The sequence below is a fragment of the Eutrigla gurnardus genome (assembly GCF_963514095.1).
Source record: "Eutrigla gurnardus genome assembly, chromosome: 10".
NCBI classification, from domain to species: domain Eukaryota; kingdom Metazoa; phylum Chordata; class Actinopteri; order Perciformes; family Triglidae; genus Eutrigla; species Eutrigla gurnardus.
Window position 1 is genome coordinate 4,067,333 of NC_139924.1, and position 25,729 is coordinate 4,093,061.

Genomic DNA, 25,729 nt, shown 5'->3' on the forward strand with positions numbered 1-25,729 from the left:
TTGTGCATCACATGCGGGGCTGGGCAGCACAGATTTACATCTATTGGCTTCCTTGCATTGACTTTATGTGCAATTGTGACGCAAAAATTTCAACAGGTGGACCAGTGCAGAGTCAGCAGTGTTGTTCAGGGGTAATCGATTCTGAAGTTGATGTTCAAGGCCTCAACTATGGTTCTTGTCTGGGTTGTGAGAGCAAGAGTGAGATGGTAGATGTAGGCTCCACCTTCAAGACAGGATGAGGATCCTAGTGTCTGAGCAAGGGGGGGATCGGGTTGGTTCAGTGTAAGATTTATGGGATATACATATAGACATATATATACCCAGGTCCTGAGTGTGAGCCTTCTCCTGACCCTCCAGGTACAGCAGACTGTATCCGTCCCACAAGACCTTCATGTTAAGTGGACAGGAGGGAACCATCTTTGATTGGCTGTGCAACACCAACAGGAAGCCTGAGTTCAAGTTTTTTGTTGGTCCAGGAGGACCATGGTCACCGATTTGACCAGGATCACCTGAGACACAAAGACCACAGGAAGTTACATCAATAAAACAATGATACACAACACCTCTAACCCAAACTTAACCCCAGACAGGTTGAGGTCTCACCTTTGGCTCCCAATACTCCACTCTCCCCTGGCATGCCTGGCTCTCCTCTGTATCCATCTGGACCCAGGGGACCCTCAAGGCCTATCGGTCCCTCAGACCCGATGTCCCCCTTCCTACCTGAAACACATTATCCATCACCTTATTGATCAGCTGCACTGAGAGTAAAACTGATGGTTTCCCATCAGAAGATATTTTGAGAACCTGAACCTGTTCTGGATTTTATGACTTTGTTGTTCTGAGCAGACAGAAAGATCAAATACTGTTTAGAATAACAGAAAACAGTCTGAATGGGAAAGGACGATGATTCAGCATGACAGGGTCCACCAACTGTTTCTCACCTTTGGGTCCTGTCCGGCCGATTTCTCCCTGGAGGCCGACTTCTCCAGCCTGACCGGGGAGGCCAGGGGGTCCAGGGGGACCCTGTGTTGCTGGAGGGTAAGTGGGGCAGGATGAGACTCGTCCCTTTTCCCCCTTTGGACCCATTGGTCCAGAAGGTCCCTTTGGTCCTAGAGGCCCACTGGGACCAGTGCAACCGCTAGGACCACGATTACCAGGTATTCCCATCAGCCCTGGAGACCCCCGCACACCTGATCACACCACAAACAGATGTAACTAAGTGACAGCCTATGATAAGATGTATTTGTGGCCACCATGATTCAGCCGTCACCATGTTGATAGCCGTGTGAATACAATCAAAACGCTCAGAATTTAGCACCTTTAAAGATTTCAGGAAAAGAGAGTCTGACCTTTCACTCCTGGAATTCCAGGGATGCCTGGCAATCCTTCAGGTCCTGGAGATCCTTTTTGGCCCCCTGGCCCCTGGCACCCTGTGTCCCCGTTGTCGCCATCATCTCCAGGTACTGGAGGGTTCTGACCTGGATAGCCCATCTCACCACCATCCCCTGAAACATCAAAAAAGGTCACCAAGTTAATTCCAGTGTGATTTATCTGTCAAAGTTTATTAAACCTAAAGTCTGACCTGGCTCTCCATCCGTTCCAGTACAACCAGGATCTCCTTGAGGCCCTGGGATTGGATCTTTACAGTCTGGTCCAGATTTACCTGGAGGTCCCGAAACCCCTGGTGGTCCTACAACACATAAAGAGTTCTGATATTTTGAAGAATACAGCAGGTTCGTCACATCACAATCCTGATGGGAACCAGGCTTCTACAGACCTTTGGGTCCCGGGGAGCCTGTGGGTCCTGGTGGGCCGGGCTGGGATGAACCAAAGGGTCCTGGAGGACCTGGAGGACCTTTATCTCCTGGAAGACCTTTACAACCTGAAGTACCTGGCACACCCAGACCTAAAAAGAAAGATGTGATGCTGATCTGTCTCAGTGACTAAACCTTAAAAGAAAACTAAATTGTATGGATTTCTCATAAATGTTGGTGACATAACTTTTACAAGTCGGACGTTCATTGAGTTTCTCACAAACAGGATTCTACCACCTTTATTGATTTTCAAAAAACTGTGTGACCTTGATCTACATGTGAAGTCACCACTTTAGTGTCAGGGCTCAAGAGTCTTTGGGGTTGCCAGTTAGTGTGGAAAAAAACTAACGGAAAAATGGCTGAGTTTGATGGTAAGCAGGTGGCAATCAGGTACCAGTCCCAAGTGCTAAGTGACAAAAGGAGGCGCAAGACCAGAGTGAACATTGTTCCAGCGTTTGATCGTTGGAGTCAACTGAAGGAGTTTCAAGGACTGAAAAGTCACGCCAAGGTGGCCACTTTCCTTCTTGACCGGTAACATATTGTTGAAGCTAGCTAGCTAGCTAGCAGTTACACAACAGTGTTGGTAACTGCTAGCTAGCTAGACAGTGTATTTCCTCCTTCCACTCAGCTAAACGACAGAGTCGGTGTAACTTAACAGTGTCACAGCTCTTGTAAATCAGATTTATTTGTCTTTTTAATATCTTATCATAGTGTATCGTTAGATAGAACGAACTGGCAAACCATGGAGGGCGCATGCACTTCGAGCAACAGCTCTGTTTTGATGTGAATGCAAAGAAAGGGCGTGTGTGACATCTAGTGGCTATAGATGTTATGAAATTGTCAATATCACCTTTAAAAGAGATTTTTCAAGTCAGCAGTCTCAGTTTTTTGTAGGTTTGTCATAGTATCATTTAGCTTTGTTTATTTAACTCCCGTTTACCCGAGACTCATACCTCTGGTCCCCATGTCCCCCTTCACTCCCTTAAGTCCATCCAGTCCATGAAGTCCAAGTGGTCCAGGAGGGCCTAATACAGCAAAAATCAGTCATAAAATGACAAATGTTAAATGTTAAACTCATTTTAACAACTCACACATCTATGCACTGAAGTCTGCCAGATAAACATAATAAACTAACAGCTATAGAATATAATGTAATTTATAGTAAATGTAACTATATTGGCCATTACAGGAACAACGTTAATTTGACAGGCAGCGTCTACATGCTGCCTGCGGTTAAGTCAGGCGACCCAATTGTATAGATATTATTTTAATGTTTATAACGTGTTCTGAGTTTTTCCATATCCAGATAAGATATCTTCACTCACATCAAGTTTCAAATGGTGTTTGATCTTTAATATAATAAACGTTCTCTTCCTCAACTGAAGTTAAGAGAAGAGAGTTAAATCTTTTCTCTTAACTAGATGGTCTTTGTTGATGTTAAGTTAATAATGTAACTTGACTAACATAACAACAGCTCTGGGTTTAAGTTCTGACCTGGGAGTCCTGGATAGCCCTGTGGCCCGGGAGGACCATCAGCACCTGCTTTACCAGGAAGACCTGGAAGACCTGAACGACCTCTGGGACCTGATGGCCCGACCACACCTGTAACAAACCAGACAGACGGACAAAATTAGGGTCAGCCACAAAATCTGTCCAGATGTTGATCAGTTTCAAGAGAGCACAGGACAATTGGACTGAATTCAGAATTCTGCTCACTCACAATGACCGAGTCTCCAACAGAGTGCTGCAGGAATGAGTCCAAAAACCTACAAAAATACATCATCCTTGCGGCACTCTGTAATTATATCTGCCAGCATGAAAAAGTTAAAAAACAATTAGGTGAGTGAAATTACCTGTAGCCTATAATAATAATAATAATAATAATAATAATAATAATAATAATAATAATAATAATAATAATAATCATAATCATAATAAAAATGTCTTCTTTGCTGTCCTCCTGCTGCCATTTACAACACTCAACACCTCCTGGTGTTTTTTTCACATTAAAAGCATCCCTACACAGTTGTTGGCCTTTACTGGTTTTGGTTTGCAGCAGGTCATATTAATCAGCTAATGTTATGGTGTTAAGGTCCAGGTGAGCTTCAATACCTGGTTGGCCCAGTTCTCCCCGAAGGCCTGGATCTCCTTTACATCCTCTGTGCCCTGGAGCCCCGATGAAACCAGGTCCCCCAGGATCTCCCCGAGGTCCAGGAGGTCCTAAGAGAGAAAAACCGTTGATTCAGGAACTCACCTGATGACCAGGGCCCCGTTCCAGAAAGCAGGTTTTCCTGAAACTCTGAGTTTGACATAATCCAGATTCTTTGCAGAGCTCTTTAGATTTTTTGCGAATGGGAGTTTTCTGAAAAAGGACATTTCTTTGTTGAAATAGCCTCGTATTTACTGTTTAATATGTGAAATATGATTAAAATCCTATGCCTTAGTCTACGTATTTGTGCAATCAGCTGAAGCCACTTTCTTTTGGTACCTGGGGGGATTACACCTATATGAAAATGATTATTTGTTCATTGCACTACTTTGTGAACCACGGTAGTTGAACCCCTGTCGCCTGCACCATAGGCCAAGCATTACACCACAGTGTTATGTTGCAAAGCTGAAAATAAAGAGTTATCATCTTTAGATCAATCGACTGTTTAATTCAGTTATACGCATTAAGCCGTGGGCCGTAAATGTTTGCCACGCCAACTATCTCTACTTTGATGCAGTTACGTTGGTCCGCTTTCTAAGCATAAGCTTGTTTTCTACATAAACACTCAGTAATATCTAATAACTATCTCCCGGTTGCCATTGTGAATTGTAGTATTGGAGCTCCATTGATGATGGTATGATGATGATGATTTGTAGAGTTGGCAGGCACGTGCCTAACTCAGATTTTACATACTCAGAGTTGATTGAACTAATTCAGAGCAGCTGTTCTGGAACCGAGTTGGTTGACTCAGAGTCCAGGGTTAGGTTCAAAGTTGTTTGAGCCTGCTTTCTGGAACGGGCCCCAGGTTCATCTTAAAACAAAAAAAGTCCTTCTCATGAAAGATCAACAACAGATTCAGGATTTAACACCTTTTTTGTTTGGAGTCACATTTAACCAACAATGCGCCTCATTCACCAATTTTTCTTAGGAAGGAATTTGTTCTTAACCCCCACTGACACACTTTTCACAGATTCTGGCATTCACCAATGTTTACTTATGTGGGATTTGTTCTTATATAAGAACAAAACCTACTGATATTTAAAAGCAAATTTACGCACATTTGGATGCTGATATGTTGTCAGGTCGCTTATTGGTTGCTTATCCGGTCGCAGGGGCAGCAGCTTTAACAGGGGACCCCAAACTTCCCTTTCCCGGACAACATCAGCCAACTCTGACTGGGGGATCCCGAGGCGTTCCCAGGCCAGTGTGGAGATATAATCTCTCCACAAGTCCTCCTCCCAGCTGGTCGCGTCTAAAATACCTACCTAGGGATGCGCCCAGGATCTTACCAGATGCCCAAACCACCTCAGCTTTCTCCTTTCAATGCAAAGGAGCAGTGGCTCTACTCCGAGTCCCTCACAGATGACTGAGCTTCTCACCCTATCTCTAAGGGAGACACCAGCCACCCTCCTGAGGAAACTAATTTCGGTTGCTTGTACTCGCAATCTAGTTCTTTCGGTCATGACCCATCCTTCCGGCTCAGCTGTCTTTTTATCACAACGGTGCGGTACAGCGAATGCAATACCGTCCCTGCTGCTCAAATTCTCCAGCCAATCTCACGTTCCATTGTCCCCTCACTCAAGACCCCGAGGTACTTGAACTCCTTCACTTGGGGTAAGGACTCATTCTCTACCCGAAGCAGGTAATCCACCGATTTCCTGCTCCATAACCTCAGTTTTAGAGGTACTGATCATCATCCCGACCGCTTCACATTCGGCTGAATCGATCCAGTGAGTGCTGGAGGTCACAGAGCGATGATGCCAGCAGGACCACATCATCTGCAAAAAGCAGCAATGCGATCGGCAGCACACTGAACTGAAAACCCTCCTCCCCCCAACTATGCCTCGATATCCTGACCATGAATATCATGAACAGGATTGGTGACAAAGTGCAGCCCTGGCGGAGGCCACCCCCACTGGAAACAAGTTTGACTTACTGCTGAGTACCCGAACACAGCTCTCGCTTTTGGAGTATAGATTGGATGGCCCTAAGAAATGACCCCCTCACCCCATACTCCCGCAGCACCTCCCACAAAATATCCCGAGGAAGTCGGTCATACGCCTTCTCCAAGTCCACAAAACACATGTAGACTGGATGTGCATATCCCAGGCCCCCTCCAGGACCCTCCTGAGAGTAAAGAGCTGGGCCCAGTTTCCCGAATCCTTCTTAAAGCCTTCTTAACGCTACGTCACTCGTAACTCCTAAGTTCCTACTTAACACTTCACGTGTTTCCCGAAACGTTCTTTGCTACGAATCTCTTTCGTGCGTCATACGTTGGTAAGGGTGGTCTGAAGTGCTCTTAGAGCCTTCTTAGCTCTACCGTAGTGATGTTTCTGCTCCTGACGCTAGTCGCCGCCACTGTACAGTAACCCAGAAATCCCCGTTGAGCATGGAACTGCACATTGCCAGTTTTGTGTTTCGCCAATGGTTTTAAGTTATTCATGAAGAAAACAATTGCTGGAAACACACAAGCACAAAATAAAATGTGCATGCATTTTTATCACAAAACTTTACCTCAACCTCAGAAGTAGCCTAGGTATATTACAGTGTACAGTGTCATTTAATTGTCAATGTCAAGGCATGCACAATCCTGCAAGCAATTTGGGAAATTGGCACATTGTCAAACAATTAGGGTGTGAGTGGCTAAAATGTCATAAATGGACACCGATGACGGTTGTGAACAGTGGAAAACTATGGCAGCGATATAACGCATCCTTGTGCTGAACCAAAGACTTCGCCGTCCTCGGAGCCGTTTAGTTGGAATAAATAATTTCATGAGGATCAACTTCAATCCCATGGATATATTGACCGACGCGGTTATATCGCATAAGTTTCGACTACAATGGCAACAAATATACATGTAATTAAGGATGTAATTGGCTCAATCTCCTCCGCTGTTTCTATATTTTCTATATGTTTTTTTTAAATCAGTATAGGCTATGGTAGTATGTTTGACCATGGTTAAATAAATGTTTAGGCCTAGAAAGATTTCTAGGAATGTTTTATTCGCAAACACTGCATTAGCCTGCATTTTATTATATAGTGCTGTCATGCACCTGCCCATGAAATGGAAAATTTAACTCTGAGCAATCGATTTCAGCACTTTCTTTCTGGACAGCGCCGTGTGAGCGACGTAAGGAGTGTTTCTTAAGAAGACTCCTAAGAGACCGTTCGGGAACCACAACTATAGAGGTAAACAACTTTGGTAAGTCATAACGTAGGCGTCTTCGTAGCGCGCTAAGAGTGGACGTTATCGGGAAAACCGGGGCCTGGTCCATTGTTCCATGGCCAGGACAGAACCTGCATTGTTCCTCTTCAATCAGAGATTCGGCCAAACCCTCTTTTCCAGCACCTTGGAGCAGACTTTACCAGGGAGGCTGAGTAGTGTGATACCCCTGTACTTGGTACACACTCTCTGGTCCCCCTTTTTGAACAGGGTACCACCACCCCAGTTTGCCACTCCATAGGCGCTGTCCCTGACTTCCATGCAATGTTGAAGCAACGTGTCATCCAAGACAGCCCCTCCAGCACCAAAGCCCTGAGCATTTCTGGACGGATCTCATCAATTCCCGGTGCTTTGCCACTGAGGAGATGTTTGCCTACCTCAGTGACTTCCACCAGGGAAGATTGTATAATACTGTAGGATTTAAATTACAATACAATTTGTATAATTTATGATCTTGTTCATTGAATATTTTCATGATATTAAAAATTATATTTTGTGTTTGCACACGGCCCTGCAGTTTCAAGCCCCTTTCACAGACATTTGCGGGGCATATGCTTATTAAGAAGAATTGTCATGCGCTTTCCATTTACGAAGACGTGGGAATCATCAAGATAAGAGCAGAGATGCAAAGATTTCTGCGGTTTAAGAACACATTCACGAATCTGGCGTAGGTTTTTCTTGGGAACTTTCTTAAGAACAAATTTAAGAAAAAACTGAGAAAGATATTGGTGAATGAGCCCCAATGATATTATACAAGCTGCTGATCATCTTTATTAGATAGAGATAGAGAACAAGATTATCACCTGGGGGCCCAAACTCTCCATGAGGCCCCTTTTGCCCTGGTGGACCCGAACAAACAATGGAGTCTCCTTTATCACCTGAAACAAAAAAACAAATGTTACCCACCAACCTGCAAAGATCAGAATCAGTGAAGGATTATCTCTGTATGAAAATGTATGAACAATTTAATTGTCTTGGTGTGTTAGGGCAGGGGTAGCCAACACGATCACCATGAGTACCTGGTCACCCACATGGAGCCAATAAGTGACCCACAGGGACATTCTAAAGATAGCACAAGGCACCAGGGCCCAGTATTTCAAAAGTGATCCGACTGGATTATCCTGGTCGGATTGGATAAAATCGTGATCTGATCCGAAAACTGGGTATTTCAACACAGATCCAGAGAATCCCGATCCTGAAGATCAGGATTCAGCTTTGGTAATCCAATCCTCCCTTGAATCCAGATAAAGGGCTGGATTTGGGTATTTCAAAACGTAAGGCAGAGATCTGGATCAGCTTGATACCAAAATTTCAGGATCATTTGGATCCCACCTCAGAGGTGGATTTGACTTGGATTGACAATGTCTCAGCTCCGCTTCTCCTAGATATTGTTACTCAAGATGTTCATTACAATTAATCTAAATTGTCAGTGCATTACTTGAAACAAATTGAAGTAAATTAAGAACATTTAAGGTGTAGCAAAAGTGTTTGGCTATGTTTGTGTACAAACTAATTATTTTACTTAACCAAATCAGATGCTATTTTGCTTTAAATGACCACAATTATGTTTAGTGAGAGCCTTCTACATAAAGGGAGACAAATTAGGATGGAACATTTTTTATCTAATTGTGTCACTGATCAAGCTATAATACATGAAAAAAATGCAACTACAATTTCAAACACTTTCCAGCACTTTATTCAAAATCCAACAACTTATCACTGCAATTGAAGCATTTCCAAGGATTTCCAGCACTCATACAGACCCTGTCCTTAATAGCTGAGTGGACTCTGAAAGTAGAAGAAAGGGAAGGAGTATGAGTAATATCTTTGGCTTCATTTGGACTCCACAATAGTCACAGAAATTGTGTGCATGATGACAACAGCATGATTTGGAGATGTGCCTTCTCCACTATTGTATCCCATTATTCCTTTTGAAATGAGCCTGTTTTTGCAGCTACAGCAATTCAAACCACAATGAGAACCGTTTTAACTTGTGCTTGCGTTGAGCCTGGTGCAGTATAACGCCAGAATGACTAACATGGCAATAGTCATCATGCTGTTGTCATCCAACAGCATGATTTTCCCAGCATTACTGTAGCATTCTGATACTTCTGAATGAACTGCATAGTTCATACACAACACACATATACAGTGTGTGGTCTGTACACATGTAACCTATTTTAAGTCTGCTGTGTTGCCAATGACGTAATGCTAATAAACTCCGAACAGGTTGATGTTAGTTTAAACAGTTATGGTATAATGAACGTCAGATTAATTACCTTGTAAATCAAACCATGGACCGCAAAATTCGTAAACAAAGCCAGCGACCGCTAGCCCGCTAGCTGCTTTACACGCAGGTCAATGGAGCCGAGTTAGCTACCGTTAGCACGGCCGCGGCTCAATTAGAGATCGCTACAGCCTGGTTTTAAGTACGTGATGATTCATATAGTTAGCTAGCACGATATGTTGGTTGGCGTTCATATGGTCCTTAAACCGCTAAACATTAGACGACGGTAAACTTACATTTTTTACGTGAAAGTCGTGCTCCCAGCTGCTCCCTCCGTGAAGTAGTCCGCCATGTTTCAGATCCGGAGGCGGAGACTTGAGATTTGGCAATCCGTATCCAGCCAGGTCGGGATCACGGTGATCCACCCGGCCAGTGTTTTGAAATACTCAGATAAAGTCAGCAGGATCACCTTGATCCATGACTGAGAAAAGGAGGATTTCATTATCCGGATTATTCTGATCCGGATTACAAGTTTTGAAATACTGGGCCCAGTAGATTTGTTTGGTCAAAGTGTTCTTTCCTGGGGCCAGCAATTCTTTCCCATGGAAAATGGACCATGGTAATTGAAAAATGTATACAGCACAAGGTGCTTTACACTAATGGCTAAATAAGCCATTCACACACATTCGTACACTGATGGCAGAGGAGCCACCTGCACATCAGGAACTACACACTCACACACATAATCCTACCTTTGGATCCAGTACATCCTTGGCTACCGGGTTCTCCAGGTTTTCCCAGACATCCCGGGTCACCCTGCAAGCAAAGACAAACACAAATTAAACATACCTGAATATTAAACATTTCTAAACAGAAGAAGCAAAAAAAAGCTCAGGCTCTGTCTGATCGTGAATATAAAGGCTTTTATCTTACTGGATCTCCAGTCTGCCCAGGGAAGCCAATGTATCCTGGTGGTCCTATACGTCCAGGCGATCCTGGATGTCCTGGATGGCCATATGGCCCGCAGGGTCCTGAGGGTCCTACAATGCCTGGGGGTCCGTTGAAGCCTGGAAACCCGGGCTCACCAGTAGCTCCTTGCATACCTTTACTTCCTGTAGAGATAGATAGTGTTTAATGCAAAAATGTTCACTGGAGAATCAGACTGAGAGCATCATGGGAAATCAACTTTCTGTATTGTAAACCAATTTGTTGGGGTTGACTTTGTCAGTGCAGTTCTGCTGGCTGGGATATATTTTCACAGAGTACCTGAATGCAGAACTGAAACTCTGATCTAAAAAGGTTAAAAAAGAGGTAACAGACCTCGTTGTCCAGGAAAGCCGTTTATGCCAGGGGGTCCTTCTTTTCCTCTCCCTCCTTTGATGGGAACACCCCTGATGTCTCCCGGAAGCCCCAAGGCCCCTTTACAACCTGCAGGGGACAAACATGAGTGACACAGTCGATGTTTACATTTTACTAGATTGTTATTTTTATACAAGTGGTTTATCGCAGTACTATACTGACGTAGAACTATTAGTTATTAGTATAGTTCCGAGTATCACTCAGTGTTTACCTTTCTCTCCTTTTGGGCCCTCACATCCTGGATTTCCATCTTGTCCGTTGGAACCAATCTCCCCCGGCCTACCTGTTGCTCCAATGGCTCCTGTCTGTCCAGGGGCCCCTGGTCCTCCATGCTGGCCTCGGGGCCCCATCAGACCTGAAATGGACGGTCAGTATTTCTGTGAACCTGTCATCAGGAAACATAACACATTTACACACAGGGTCGGTGAGAGAAGCCCACCTTTCTGACCATCAGGCCCCGGCAGTCCGGTGTCTCCAGTCGGGCCAGGGGAGCCCTGGGGCCCCGGGTACCCCGGAAAACCTAGAGAACCCGGTTTTCCTGGGGGGCCTTGAGGGCCGAAACCTGGAGGACCATCCTTCCCGATCTCCCCTTTTGTCCCCGGAAAACCTGAACAGAAATATGATGTCATGACAGTAAGTATGGTAAAGTAAACTTGTGCAGTGACGTAAAGTGCAATGATGTAAGTATGGTGACGTAAAGTGATGTAAGGTCAAGTAAAGTACAATGACATGAAATAATATGAGCGTCCGAGAGCCAGAGTTTACCTGGGGGTCCTATGGGTCCCTGGGGGCCAATAAGGCCCCTGGAACCAGGTTTTCCTGTTTCACAGAGGTCAGGTCTAGGCCCCTGAGGGCCAGTTATACCTGGGGCCCCATCCTGTCCTCTCTGGCCCTTTGCTCCAGGGGTCCCTGCCAGACCCAGTAGTCCTGGACAAACACAGGAAATCTTTCTGAATATTTGAATCTACATTTGATAATTTTTTAAATTATAAAACAAATATATATTTTGTTTTCTGTTTTTTGCTGCACTTAAAAACATTTTAATATGCAATAAAAAAAGTTCCAGTACTTCACCTTCTTGCCCATTGTCACCGGGGGGGCCAGGGACTCCTTTAGGACCCTGAATCCCTGGTTGCCCCGGGAAGCCGATAGTTCCTGAGAGTCCAACATCAGAGTCTCCTGCTGGTCCCCTAAGTCCAGAAGAGCCTGGGAACCCTGGAGAGCCTGGTGTAGACAAAGTTAAAATTCTGTAACACAGCTGATAATGACTCTAGTGTTAAGTTCACTTTACCCTCTATCTCAGATCATGTTCCCACCAAAAACAAACCACTCAGAATTTGTTTGTGAACAACACAACTTCGTCTATCGGGTTTCTATGCATTTGCTTCGGTCTGAGTGTGATTGTAGTGTTGAAATCTGTCCAAACATGTCACACCAAGAGGAAACTCAACCAGAGTCTGATTTAACAGGACCAAACAAAACAGTTTAAATGTTCTGCCTCAGAGAAACAGGTCAAAATGGATGGTTTGTTGACATCTGGATCTTTGAATGAGGTGTAAAACCATTGAAGTAACAGTCAGGTTTTAAACTAACAACTTTTGATTGATGAAGCAAATCAATAGACAATGACAGACAGGCCACTGTACCTGGATCTCCACCATAACTGAGGCCTTCAGGTCCTTCTTCTCCGGTATCACCAATAAAACCTGTTGGTCCTGCAGGAAGAGAGGGTGTATGTAAAGTTAGGGATAATGTTAAGCACGGATATGACAGACTTTGTATATGTGGTCTCCGATACCATGTCGTCCAGGTGGTCCAAGATGTCCAGCCTGTCCTTTTTCCCCTTTAGGTCCATCAGGTCCAGTGATACCACGAAAACCTGGTGGGCCCGGCAGTCCTCTGTAACCTGGAGGGACAGACAAGTGTTCAGGATGTCAGACGAACAGGTGGACAGGGAATCAGAAGGACAGCTGAGTAGACAGGTATTGTAGATGGTGTACCTGCATCTCCAGGGTCTCCTTTCTCTCCGGTAGCGCCAGGGTTTCTGGGTACACAGGGTAGAGTGTCACCTGCAAAAAGAGGACGAGAATGCTTTTTTTAATGCTATGATGGAGGATATATTTCAGGCTGTGTTAGGGTTAGATAGTGTATTCTGCCACATATCTTGTTGCTAATCTGCCTGAGACGCTATTAAAATCAGCGCAATACGCATTACGCAATAAATTTGAGCTTTGAAGGATCAATTAGTTGGATCCTCTGAATCTGGAAAAAGAAATGATGGTTAGGTATGTAACCGCGGTTCTATGAATTTCGGATGACCGCCAGAGGCGGTGCTTTCAGCACCTGGATGTCCATCACATGCACATGCAGGTCGAGTGTTTTATTCAACCATGTCACTTGTTATGCCTAGATGATATGGCAGCTACATACACCCTGACTGTAGGAAACTGAGGATAACTGGTATGGGGAAACGTGTTGAAGGTCTGGGTGGCCAGAGAGATCCTGAACGGCAGGACCCGGAATTGGTAAGACCTCCCCTCGAATGTGAAGCAGAGAAATTGCCTGTGGTGATGCGCAATTGGAATATGAAAATATGAATCTTACAGGTCTATGGTTGTAAACCACATTGTTAAATCACAAGTCAGTCACCTATACCAAGACAAGCTACCTGCATCACCTGTCACTCCATGAGTTGGCCACGCCTCCCAAGGCTATATAGGTTGGCCCTTCACCCATGTGGCTTCCTTGTTGTCTCCATACCAAACCCCAGCAAGAACAAAGGAAGCACATGGATGTGAGTTATTGGACATTTTCCTCTGAATAATGACCTCGTATCACTGTTCCAAGTAACTGATCTTTCATCGTTTATTTCATTTAATAGATTCCTGAGTTTACCATTTACCTGTTGTTTAAAGAGATAAAGGATGCATTAATTAAGTAAGTTTCAAGTTATCTGATTTACCATTTGGACTTTTTGTTATGTAAGATCAGCAATGTTTATATTTTCATATCCTCTGTTTAGACTAAATCATCCGTAAAGCATCCGTCAAATAAAGGATTGAACAGCAACCTGGATCCTGTGTTTAAATGTGCACACCACATAAGATGTTCACTGATCCACCCCAGACAAACAGTGCAGTTTTTTCATGGTCCTTCGAGCCGGAGAGAACATCTATGTTGGAGAATGGATCCACATGCTGTTGCACCTGAAGATGAGAGAAAGGTGGGAAGAAGGCCACAGAGAGAGAGGATCCCTCCACGATACCTACAAGATTACCAAACTGAACTTCATGCCCAGCCCCCTACACAATCAACAGAACGTGCAGAACCTGATCCAGGCCCTTCAGAGACTGATTTATTGAGACAAGAAATGGTAGAGTTAAAGAGTATGGTAAAGAACTTAATGGGAAGAGTTGAACATTATGAACAAAGCTACTCAGAGGGGGATTCAGAGTGTGATGTACAGTCTCAGGAAGCTCACCATGCCCAATACGTCACAGAGGCTCAGGGCGAGAAGGCCCAATCTGGAACCAACATATCAGAAGCGGGCCCTGGGCTGACATCTGGGAAAATCTCCCAATCAGTCCAAACACTTTTCCCTCATGCCAATCAGCCCCATAGCCTTTTAGAATGTGAACATACCAGATCTGCTTCAGCCCCCTACATGAGATACGGCCTGGAGTTTCAGCGCCAGGAACCCTCAAGCCAATTACCTTCAACATCGACTCATGTGCCACCAAACCCAGCACTTGCCTCCTATATACCCCCAGGATCTCCTTTACCAGCTCCAGGGCCCAGCATCCCTCCTACCCATGTGCCTACTAGGCAGCCTCCTGTACCACCAGCCTCTTCTCCCCATGTGTTTTCACAGCAAATGCACTCCACAGTAGAATCCCAGGGAATTGGCCCAGCTTAAACTGCTTATGGCCCTCACAGTCACTTACCACTGGCTCAGGGCCCTCTACTCCCATTGTCTGCAACACAACCCTCACCTCAAGTCACACCACCAATTCACAGCTTTCTGCTCATCATCCAAGCTATGTAGTATCGTCCCAGTACCAACACAGATCGCAGCAGCCGAACCCCCTATATTCTATGCCTCATCCAGCTCCAGTCCCATATACCCCACAGTTTACTGGCGTCCCACCTAACCCAAGCTTCTCTCAACCTTTGGCCCCAAATTGGGCAAGTTTTAGGTACCGATCAAAAGTTGAGGGACCCTCATTCCCTTATTTCCGTCATGATGACCCTCATGAGTTTGTGATGTTAAAGATGGCCTTCAATAACCTGCTGCCATCAGATGAACCCGAAATGTTCAAATTTCATATCCTTTTGGATCATCTAAGTTTTCCCTCTGCCCGCCATATTGCCTTTTCCTATGCCCATCACCCACAACCTTTCACCAGGGCAATGGAGGCCCTAGAGCGACAGTATGGTCAACCACATAAACTGGCCCTAAAAGAAATACAGACCATGCTGAACCTCCCTAGAATAGCACGTGGAGATGCTGAAGGATTCCAGGACTTTGCAGTGTGGGTGAGGTCCTTAGTGGGAATGCTTCAAGCTCTCAGATTAGGAGAGGGTGCTGCAGAACTAGCCTGTGCTTCACACGTCCAGCAACTATTGGGTAAAATCCCTGTAGAGCTAGTTTCCAATTTTGCCAGACATGCCCGCCTAGCTTTCCCTAATGCTCACTATAACCTAGTGAATTTTGCTACATGGCTTGAAGAAGACGCAGAATGTCAAGCAGTTGTAGCACAAGCTAACAACCTTCAGCCCCGTGCTCCCCAAAGTGCAAGGAGAGACACAAGCCAAAAATTCAAGTTCCCCTCAGCCACGATTCTCCATGGCGCTGACCGGAAGACACCTCGTGCACAACCCACCTCAGGACTTCACCCCCAAATGAAATATCCATGTGGATACTGCCAGTCATCCTCACATTACCTGACAAACTGTGAAGAGCTGAAGGACTTAAGCACAGATAGAGTGACAAGATGGCTGAAGGAACAAAACCGATGTTGGAAATGTGGTAAGATGCACAGAGCAGTGGATTGTACCTTGAGGAAACCTTGCCCAAAATGTAATGGCCAGCACCTAGGCATATTGCATGATGTAAATAGAAACCAAACCTCATCTAGAGTGTTGTATATGAACTCACAAAGTATGTCACCGAAAGTACTACTTAAAGTAGTTAAAGTAAAACTTTGTAACAAAACCAAGACCTTTAATACCTACGCAATCTTAGATAATGGATCTGAGCGGACAATGTTGCTACCAGGTGCTGCTAAATATCTTGGTCTGGAGGGAGAGCCAGAGAGCCTTGAACTGCGCACAGTGAGACAACAGATAGAAACACTAAAAGGACGAACCGTGAACCTAAAAATATCTGCCGCCTCAGTCCCAGAGAAAGTATTTATTTTATTTATTTATTTTCGGGCATGTCAGTTAAATCATCATCATCACACTTTGTTCAAATAGTACAATACACATGGCCGAAAGGGAAAGCGGGAGAAGCCAAGGCTTATCTAGTCCCGCCCCCATTACCCACAGGATAAAATCGTCATCATAATATTATCTTATCTTTAGCATTTTCCATTTGACATAACATTTTCTTTTACTTGTGACATTTGACATAACATGTTACAGCAGTAGGTGGTGCAGAGAGCTGTACTCCCTGCTACGTACAACTGACATCGTACCATACAAACTTCTCAGGTTCAACTTATTGTTTGGGTACATAATGTTCATTAGTTATGCTCCCATCCCGACACAACACCATGTCTGCTGATTCGTGCCTCAGACCTTTTTCAACTCTCATGCAATAATCTGTACCGGTCAACGGTTGAATTTACATACTTTTTCTTGAAGACACTTAGTGTTGCTGATTTTTTGATGGTGCTTTTACCTCAGACGGCATAATGCTAGTGGAGCAGAGCTACCCCACCGATAAACTCAAGGAACGCTACCCACATCTACATGGTCTGCCCCTGAGCTCCTTCTCTAAAGTTCAGCCACACATACTCATCGGATCAGAACATCCATTCCTCATCATACCTATGGAGAGAGTCCATTACGGTCCAAAGGGACCACCCGCTGTAGTGAGGACAAGGCTCGGATGGGCCCTACAAGACCCGGCTACCCTTGATGAGTCATCTGATTCTGTCCAATGCCTATTAACGTCGAAAGCTGGCCCCTATATTGAACTGAAACACCACGTGGAGTTATTGTGGCAACTTGACACCCTTCCCTTCAGAAATGAAAAATTGATCACAAGATCAAAGCAAGATAATGAGGCCATGGAGCTTTTGAGAGAGAAAACCATAAGAGTAAATGTGGATGGAACCGAACGTTATGCCACCCCTCTGTTGAGAAAGAAAGCTGCACCTGTGCTCAGTGCCCCAGCTGAGTCAGTAATGCCCCTGCTTCGCGGATCCGAGCGCAAACTGGAGAAGCACCCTGAGCTGGCTGATATCTACAATAAAGAGATTGACAAACTAAAGCAGGCTGGTTATGTTGCAGAACTCAACTCAGATGAAATTACCAGAGGTAAACCCTCAAAGACCTAACTACCTCAGACCGATGGCATAGCGGCCCCCCATTCCTTCTCCTTCCCTCTGTTTCATGGCCAGTCTGTCCTGCACCAACCGAAGGAATAACCACAGAGTTGAGAAAAGGTCTTTTCTGTGGCCTGACACAACCTTCTAAGCCATTCAACCTACCAGATCCAGATCAATATGACACATGGAAAGACCTGGTAGATGCCACATGTCAAATAATGCAAACCCCAACCTGTGACTCGAACCCTGACGTCACTGATGTGCCCAGAACCAAAGCAGAAATTGCACTGATCTCTCATTCCCAATCCGAATGTTTCCAAGAGGAATTTCAGGCATTGAAATTAGGTAAAGAATTGTCCCCACATAGTCGTCTGTCCCCCCTCTCTCCTGAGTTTGATGAGACGCTAGACGTCATAAGAGTGGGCGGCAGACTTAGACGGTGCCCAGACCTTGAAGCTGATACTATCCACCCCCTAGTGCTTGATCCGAAACATCCCCTAACACAGCTCCTGATTAAAGATTATGATGAACGTCTCCTTCACCCAGGTCCGGACAGAGTATTCGCGGAAATACGTTGTGCCTACTGGATTCTACGGGAAAGACAAGCTGTCAAAAACATCAGTGGTCATGTACCGAGTGCAGAAAATGGTGTGCCAAACCTGTATACCCAAAAATGACAGACCTACCTCCATCCAGATTAAGGCTATGTAAACCCCCTTTCTGGTCTACAGGAGTAGACTGTTTCGGTCCCCTAAACATCAAAATCGGACGCAGAGTGGAAAAACGATGGGGACTACTGGGGGCTAACTATTGAACAGCCTTGATTCGGACAGTTTCCTTATGGCCCTCAGACGGTTTATTGCACGAAGAGGACGCCCCTTTGAGCTGCTCTCAGACTGTGGCACCAACTTCAAAGGAGGAGACAGAGAGCTGAGGGATGCATTCACAGCCATGAACCCAAACCTGCGAGATCAGCTGAGTAAATCCCAAATACAGTTCCGCTTTAACCCTCCAAACGCCCCTCACTTTGGGGAAATATGGGAAAGAGAAATCAGGTCCATTAAATCGGCTCTCAGAGTGGCAGTGGGAAGTCAGACTGAATTTGAAGAAGTCCTCCACACCGTATTAGTGGAGATAGAGGGAATTCTAAATTCCAAGCCGATCGGATATGCATCCTCTGACATAGCAGATGTTGATCCCATCACACCAAATCTCCTTCTTATGGGGCGGGGGGATGCCTCTCTCCCACAAGCCGTCTATGCTGAAGGCAACTTACTTGGACGGAGACGATGGAGACACAGCCAGATTCTGGCTGATAGATTCTGGTCTTGCTTCATCAAAAACTACCTTCCCAACCTACAGATACGGAATAAATGGAGAAAGGACACTCAGAATCTGAAGGAAGGCACAGTTGTACTCATTATGGACCCACAACTACCCAGAGGTTCACGGCCAGTAGGGAAAGTGTCACGCATCATATCCAGTCATGATGGAAGAACCCGCACTGTGGAAGTCACTTCTGGAAAAAGGAGGTTCATTAGACCAGTTGCCCGGCTCGTCATTCTCTCACGGGTTGAACCAGATTCCAAAGACTAACTTGTAATTATTGATCAATTCAAATGTGCCATTTGAAGGGGCAGCTGTTAAATCACAAGTCAGTCACCTATACCAAGACAAGCTACCTGCATCACCTGTCACTCAATGAGTTGCCCACACCCCCCAAGGCTATATAGGTTGGCCCTTCACCCATGTGGCTTCCTTGTTGTCTCCGTACCAAACCCCAGCAAGAACAAAGGAAGCACATGGATGTGAGTTATTGGACATTTTCCTCTGAATAATGACCTCGTATCACTGTTCCAAGTAACTGCTCTTTCATCATTTATTTCATTTAATAGATTCCTGAGTTTACCATTTGCCTGTTGTTTAAAGAGATAAAGGATGCATTAATTAAGAAGTTTCAAGTTATCTGATTTACCATTATGACTTTTTGTTATGTAAGATCAGCAATGTTTATATTTTCACATCCTCTGTTTAGACTAAATCATCCGTAAACCATCTGTCAAATAAAGGATTGAACAGCAACCTGGATCCTGTGTTTAAATGTGCACACCACATAAGATGCAATAGGCTCGATAACTTCATCAACAAACATAAACTGTTATATGACAGCCAATACGGCTTCAGAAGGAACCATTCGACTGCTCAAGCTTTAGCACAGTCTGTGGAAATCATCACCGACGCTATTGACCAAAAACAATATTCCATAGGAATTTTCATAGACCTGAAAAAAGCATTTGACACTGTTAATCATGATATTCTAATGGCTAAACTGGAGAGATATGGCCTTAGAGGTGTAGCACTGCAGTGGGTCAAGAGTTATCTACACAAGAGATCCCAATATGTTAAAATAGGGGATAACACATCGACGAACTTGGACATAGTCTGTGGGGTCCCACAGGGGTCAGTTCTGGGTCCAAAGCTGTTTATCCATCCATCCATTTTCTACCGCTTATCCTGTATTCAGGGTCACGGGGGGGGGCTGGAGCCGATCCCAGCTGTCATTGGGCGAAGGCAGGGTACACCCTGGACAGGACGCCAGTCTATCACAGGGCCGACATGTAGAGACAGACAACCATTCACACTCACATTCACACCTACGGACAATTTAGAGTCACCAATGAACCTATCCCCACATGCATGTCTTTGGACTGTGGGAGGAAGCCGGAGAACCCGGAGAGAACCCACGCTTACACGGGGAGAACATGCAAACTCCACACAGAAGGAGCCCGGGCCGACCCGGGGATCGAACCCGGGACCCTCTTGCTGTGAGGCGACAGTGCTACCCACTACACCACCGTGCAGCCCCCAAAGCTGTTTATCTTATACATAAATGATATATGTAAAGTGTCAGATACTCTGAAATTAATAGTATTCGCGGATGACACAAACATTTTCTGCTTGGGGAGTGACTTGAACCAACTTGTGGAAACAGTAAATCAAGAAATGGCTAAACTTCAAGTGTGGTTTAATATAAATAAATTATCACTAAATCTTGGTATAACTAAATACATGCTATACGGTAAGAGAGGCTGCAACAACAGTCCCAACATTCACGTAAACGGAGTTAATATTGAGAGGGTCCGTGAGAATAAGGTTCTGGGAGTTATTATCGATGACATGTTAAGTTGGAAGCCAGCACAATTAAAAAGGAAGTTGGCCAGGAGTGTGTCCATACTTTGGAAAGTACAAAAAATACTAAATCAAAAGGCACTTCATCTGTTATAGTCTCTCCGCACCTGCAATACTGTGCAGAGGTGTGGGGACACACATATAAAGGCTCCACACAGGCCTTGTTAATTCTGCAAAAAAGAGCCTTGAGAATTTTACATTACGCCAACTACAGGGCAGACACAAATCAGCTATTTATCGAATCGAAAATACTCAAACTATATGATTTAATAAACTATCGCACAGCACAAATGATGTACAAAGCTTCTAACAGAACTCTCCCCCTGAACCTACAAAAATTCTTCATACACAGAGAGAGACACAATCTTAGGGGGGACATGATTTTCAGGCAAAGGAAGGTACGAACTACGTTAAAATCATTTTCCTTATCGGTCACAGGGGTTAGACAATGGAATGTGTTAGAAGAAGAAGTAAAAAAAACAGCAACACTAAGTGTCTTCAAGAAAAAGTATGTAAATTCAACTTGTTACGGGTCCTGCCTCCTTGTTCCTGGTAGGAGGAGACTGGGCGTTACCTTGCAGTGACTAATTGAAAAGGCCAGCCCTCCCGAGTATATAAGCCTGCCTACTTCTAAGATGGCTGTCTCTCTTTTTCTCTCACACGCTCGACGTGGCAGACGCTGGCTGGTCGCACTTTTTCTTTTGTTGCACTAGAACCCTGTTGTTCAAACCCGTATGTATTATTGTTGATCTTGGATCTTTTACTTTATGGCGGGAGCGGTTGCTTTCTTTTCTGTTTTTGTGGCAACCCTCTCTTTTTCTGTTAACTAAACCGATATGTGGAAAAGAAATAAACCAAAACGTCTTCTTTCCAGAAAATCCGTTTCTTTGAGTTATTATGTTAGTTGTTCACACGTTTTTAATGTGGGCTCGTAACATAAATGGGGGCTCGTCCGGGATTTGAACATGTTTTGCGTGTTTATCCCAAGGATTGCACATCTAAATTGTCTATTTGTCGTTTTTACTGCGTCCACGCATTTGTTTACCCTTTTTGACGCGTTATGGGGTTTGCGTTTGTGACCCAGTATTTCAATTTTTCCCAGTGTGCCAGGCTACCAGCACTGCCTTTCATTTTTCTCGCTTTTTATGAATTTTTTACCGGTTTTGTCTGCTGCTTCTTTGGCTGTTTTTTCGCCATGTTCGATTTAGACGAGTTTGTTAAATCTCCCACTCCCGACGCCTTCTCTGCCGCGACGCGCGACGATCTGGTGAGAGTTGCCGGTCATTATAAAATAGAGGTACGGGGTAGTCCATCTAAAGCAGAGCTGTTAGATAGTCTTACGGAAGCTTTGGGCCGTCTCGGTATATTTACATTCGAAGACAAGGTGCCACCCGTAACACCACCGGCTGCTCCTGATCCTCCAATCACGCCTATGATCACCAAAGCGGCACTCGAGCTCCGTCGATTGGAGTTACGAGAAAGGGAGATTGAATGGGAGCGAGAAAGGACGTGTCTCGACGCAGACAGACAGACGGTTCGAGAGCGTGAGAAGAGAGACCATGAGCTTAGACTGCGAGATATGGAACTCGCCCAAGCCATTCGTTTAAAAGAATTGGATTTAAAAGCTCGTGAATCTGGCATTTCTAGCCATAATTTTGATGTCACTCGTAATATAAGACTTGTCCCACCATTTAATGAGAAGGATGTGGACAAGTTCTTTGCTCATTTTGAGAGTGTCGCTACGGTTTTGAAATGGCCACGGGATGTGTGGTCCATGACGTTGCAGTGCGTTTTTGTGATAAAAAAGCAGCAGGCTTACTCCTCTCTGTCGTTAGAGGATGCTGCTGATTACGAGAAAGTAAAACAGTCAGTCTTGCGCGTTTATTCACTTGTTCCTGAAGCGTACAGACAGAAGTTTCGCAATTACCAGAAGCCTGAGTCGCTCACGCACGTTGAGTTCATGCGGGAGAAAGAGTTGTTGTTTGATCGTTGGCTTAGCTCACAGAATATAACAACATTTGAGGACCTTCGTGATACAATAATTCTAGAGGACTTTAAAAACTGTCTCCCGAAAAGTGTTGCCACGTTCGTCAGTGAGCACAAAGATTTGACGGTGTTGGGACCTCACTAGAAGGACTACACAATGCGGCCTACAGAAGCCTACACATGCGGCCAGGACAATGGGACAAAGGAGATAAAAAAACTACAACCACCATTTTAGTGTCACCTCCACCTGGTCACGGGATCTGACGTCACACCGCTGGCGCGCCATTGGCTGCGAACTGCATGGGACTCCAGGGGGTCCCCCGGTCCAGCCGTAAGCTATAAATCCCGCGGCCATCAGAAAAACTTTCTCTCTCCAAAGTAACTCACGTTACACCAGGAGGTGAATATAACGTCTGCAGCGTTTTTCCTTTGTCCTAGGCCGCAGTCTTTTCCCCAAACTCGCTGGACGAGCAACAGACTGTTTATCCCTCTTTTTCTCTACTCGTTTTATTTTTCTTTTGTTTATCATTTTGGATCCCGAGGAGACCACCGCGACAGCGCGACACTCCCGTTCCCCGCGGTAAGAAGAAACTTTCTTCGTCCCAGCTGCCAGCAGAACGGATAACTCGACCCGTCTTTGTCTGAAATCAGCTGACTACATCGCCGAGCCCCGCGATTGTTCCTGCAGAAGGAAGAAATACTAACTGTTTTCTTCAACTAATTGGATCCGGCGCTGAACCAGCGCCCCACAAACTACCGTCCGCTGCCGGCGTAAAGAAACGCCATCAACGCACGGGACGGAAACCTCACATCGACGCATCTCACATCGACAAAAGTAAGAGGCTATTTGTCTGGGCAGAAGCAGAGATTCGATAGTGTAGGACATGCTTGTAATTCTTGTTAATGTGTTTTAAGTTCTGATCGCGGATCGCCGAGTCCGTTTGTTCATATGCTGCTGTATGTGAATGTTGATTGGTTACCCACACAGCTGGGTTGATTTCTGTAACAGTGTTTTCGACTAACCTCCGCCATATTCGCGAGCTCAGAAAACCTCTACTATCAGTTAAAAGACCGGTCTCGCGGAATAAATTCCAGTTCATTCACGCGAGCCCGTGTGATAGCAGCACGTTTTCTGTCCCTCCGAATATCGCTCGCGCATTCTCTCTCTCTTTGTTTGTGACCCGCTAACACACACACACATACACACGTGTCCTAAGCCAGCTGTTCCCGGCGGCCGCTAGGGACATAGCTACATCTGGTGGCTACATACGGCTATCTCTCTCTCTCTCTCTCTCTCTCGCTACTCCGTCAGACCTCAGTGGCTCCACCCCTGAACGCTGCGAGGAATAGCTCCACCTCTCTCTCTCTCTCGCTACCCCATCGAACCTCAGTGGCTCCGCCCCTGAACGCTGCGAGGAATAGCTCCATCTGGTGGCCGCCCATAGCCACCTCTCTCTCTCTCTCTCTCTCTCTCTCTCTCTCGCGACACGCACGCACGCACACACACGCACATGCACGCACACGCACGCACGCACACACATACGCACACACACACTCCACGTGTGTCTCTCCCTTTGTGTGTTAGGTAGTTAGGTAATAAGGCTTTGTTAATTGCAGTGTTATTGATTGTGATCATTATTACTGATTTTAATAAATCTTATTATATTATAACTAGCGGTCTCTTGTGCTTGTTGTGTATATGTCACTGGATAACAGCAGGTTGTGAAGGCTAGTGCTTGAATTTCACGCCTTTATAATTGTTCGATTGGTTTTGTACTCCTATGCATGTGAGTATAAAACCTCCATATTGAGACTGAATACAGTTTTAGGTTATCTTTTCCCTGATCCCAGGGTGGTGCCCCGTTTATTCATGATTATATCATGATGATAGATTAAATATAATTATTAATACCGATAATCACATTGATATTGATAGTTAACTGTTGATAACCAAATCTGCCCCTGCTACAACCCCAACATAATTGGTGCCCCGTGTGAGGCCTTCTTAAACCAGCTTTATCCAGAGATTTATGCACAATAACCTGAGAGGTATATAATAATAATAATAATAGTAAATATTATTATTGTTAATATGATTGTTTAGAAATTGATTTTCAAGGATCGATTTGTTTGTTCCCCATTACTATTTGCCAAGCAAGTACAGTTGACGGTTGCATATGCATGTTGTGATTAGCCATTTATTGTTTAACAACAATACTAACAAACACAGGGTTAGGGAAACTAAGACGCGTTATAACACTGTTATCACTCACCAGAGGTGCTAGAGACACCTCACTACCAGTCCACAGACTGTAGAAGTGTATTAACATTTTCATTGTAAGTCACAGGTCGACGCCGCTCACCTGTGCACCCACATCAGCATAACAACATACATTCTTTTCGCTGTTAAAACCAAACAAGTGAAGCCACCGGGTTCTGCCTTTTACTAGAGGTAAAATGAGCAACTACGGCCCGAAAGAACAAGGAGCTGAGGCTCCCCAGGTATCAGTCGACGCAGACCTGCAGGATGCGGTCGCTGGTCTCATCCACCTGTCCCTTGAGGACAGGGAAAACCTGGAGCACTACGATGTAGTGGCATGCAATGATCAACTGCAGGAGCTTGTTGATTATGTTAATCACCCGGCAGGGAAACCACAACGCACAATCGCTGACGTGGTGGGTCGAATCTTCCTCCTGTCTCAGCGCAGAGCACAACTGCAGAAAGCTGAGGATGAGGAGTTAATCAATCGACTGGGTCATGCGACCACCTCCCTGCGACAGGAAGTGGCCGAACTGAAGGTGGAGAGGGAGGAAGCCCTCCGCAGGCCATGCAGGGAGGAGGAGAGAGAACTCCAGCGTGAGGAAACTCAGGCTGCCCAGGTAGGTACACCCCAAGACACGGATATGCCTGACCTGTCGGACCTTGAAACCGCGCCCCCCACGGACGCACACCGTCCCATGCGCAGGGAGAGACTGTTACAGTCGGAAGAGGCCGAACGTCGGCGCTACCAGGCGCCACCATCCACCCACCCACTGGAACGAGAAGCCCCACCTCACAAGTGGAGCTACTCCCAGCGGGACGAGTCCCCACGCCGAAGTCTGAGCCATTTCCCAGTGGCTCGAAGCTCGACGGGGGATTCCAGATTCCCACGTACCCACCAC

General features: G+C 45.3%; 1 protein-coding gene across 1 annotated transcript in view; it reads right to left on the reverse strand.

The window, feature by feature from the left end:
• Positions 1–25,729, reverse strand: part of col4a4 (collagen, type IV, alpha 4) — a 109,308-nt gene that overhangs the window by 7,336 nt on the left and 76,243 nt on the right. The window contains exons 26-45 of the mRNA XM_084018773.1: positions 12,836–12,904; positions 12,634–12,741; positions 12,482–12,550; positions 11,910–12,059; positions 11,601–11,762; positions 11,275–11,442; positions 11,047–11,190; positions 10,797–10,904; positions 10,410–10,588; positions 10,229–10,292; positions 8,053–8,127; positions 3,927–4,034; positions 3,309–3,416; positions 2,768–2,839; positions 1,778–1,906; positions 1,583–1,690; positions 1,350–1,505; positions 942–1,190; positions 604–720; positions 321–509 (exon numbers count right to left, since the gene is read on the reverse strand). Of these exons, the coding sequence (XP_083874899.1) occupies positions 321–509; positions 604–720; positions 942–1,190; positions 1,350–1,505; positions 1,583–1,690; positions 1,778–1,906; positions 2,768–2,839; positions 3,309–3,416; positions 3,927–4,034; positions 8,053–8,127; positions 10,229–10,292; positions 10,410–10,588; positions 10,797–10,904; positions 11,047–11,190; positions 11,275–11,442; positions 11,601–11,762; positions 11,910–12,059; positions 12,482–12,550; positions 12,634–12,741; positions 12,836–12,904 (2,532 nt within the window). The remainder of the gene's footprint in view (positions 1–320; positions 510–603; positions 721–941; positions 1,191–1,349; positions 1,506–1,582; positions 1,691–1,777; positions 1,907–2,767; positions 2,840–3,308; positions 3,417–3,926; positions 4,035–8,052; positions 8,128–10,228; positions 10,293–10,409; positions 10,589–10,796; positions 10,905–11,046; positions 11,191–11,274; positions 11,443–11,600; positions 11,763–11,909; positions 12,060–12,481; positions 12,551–12,633; positions 12,742–12,835; positions 12,905–25,729) is intronic.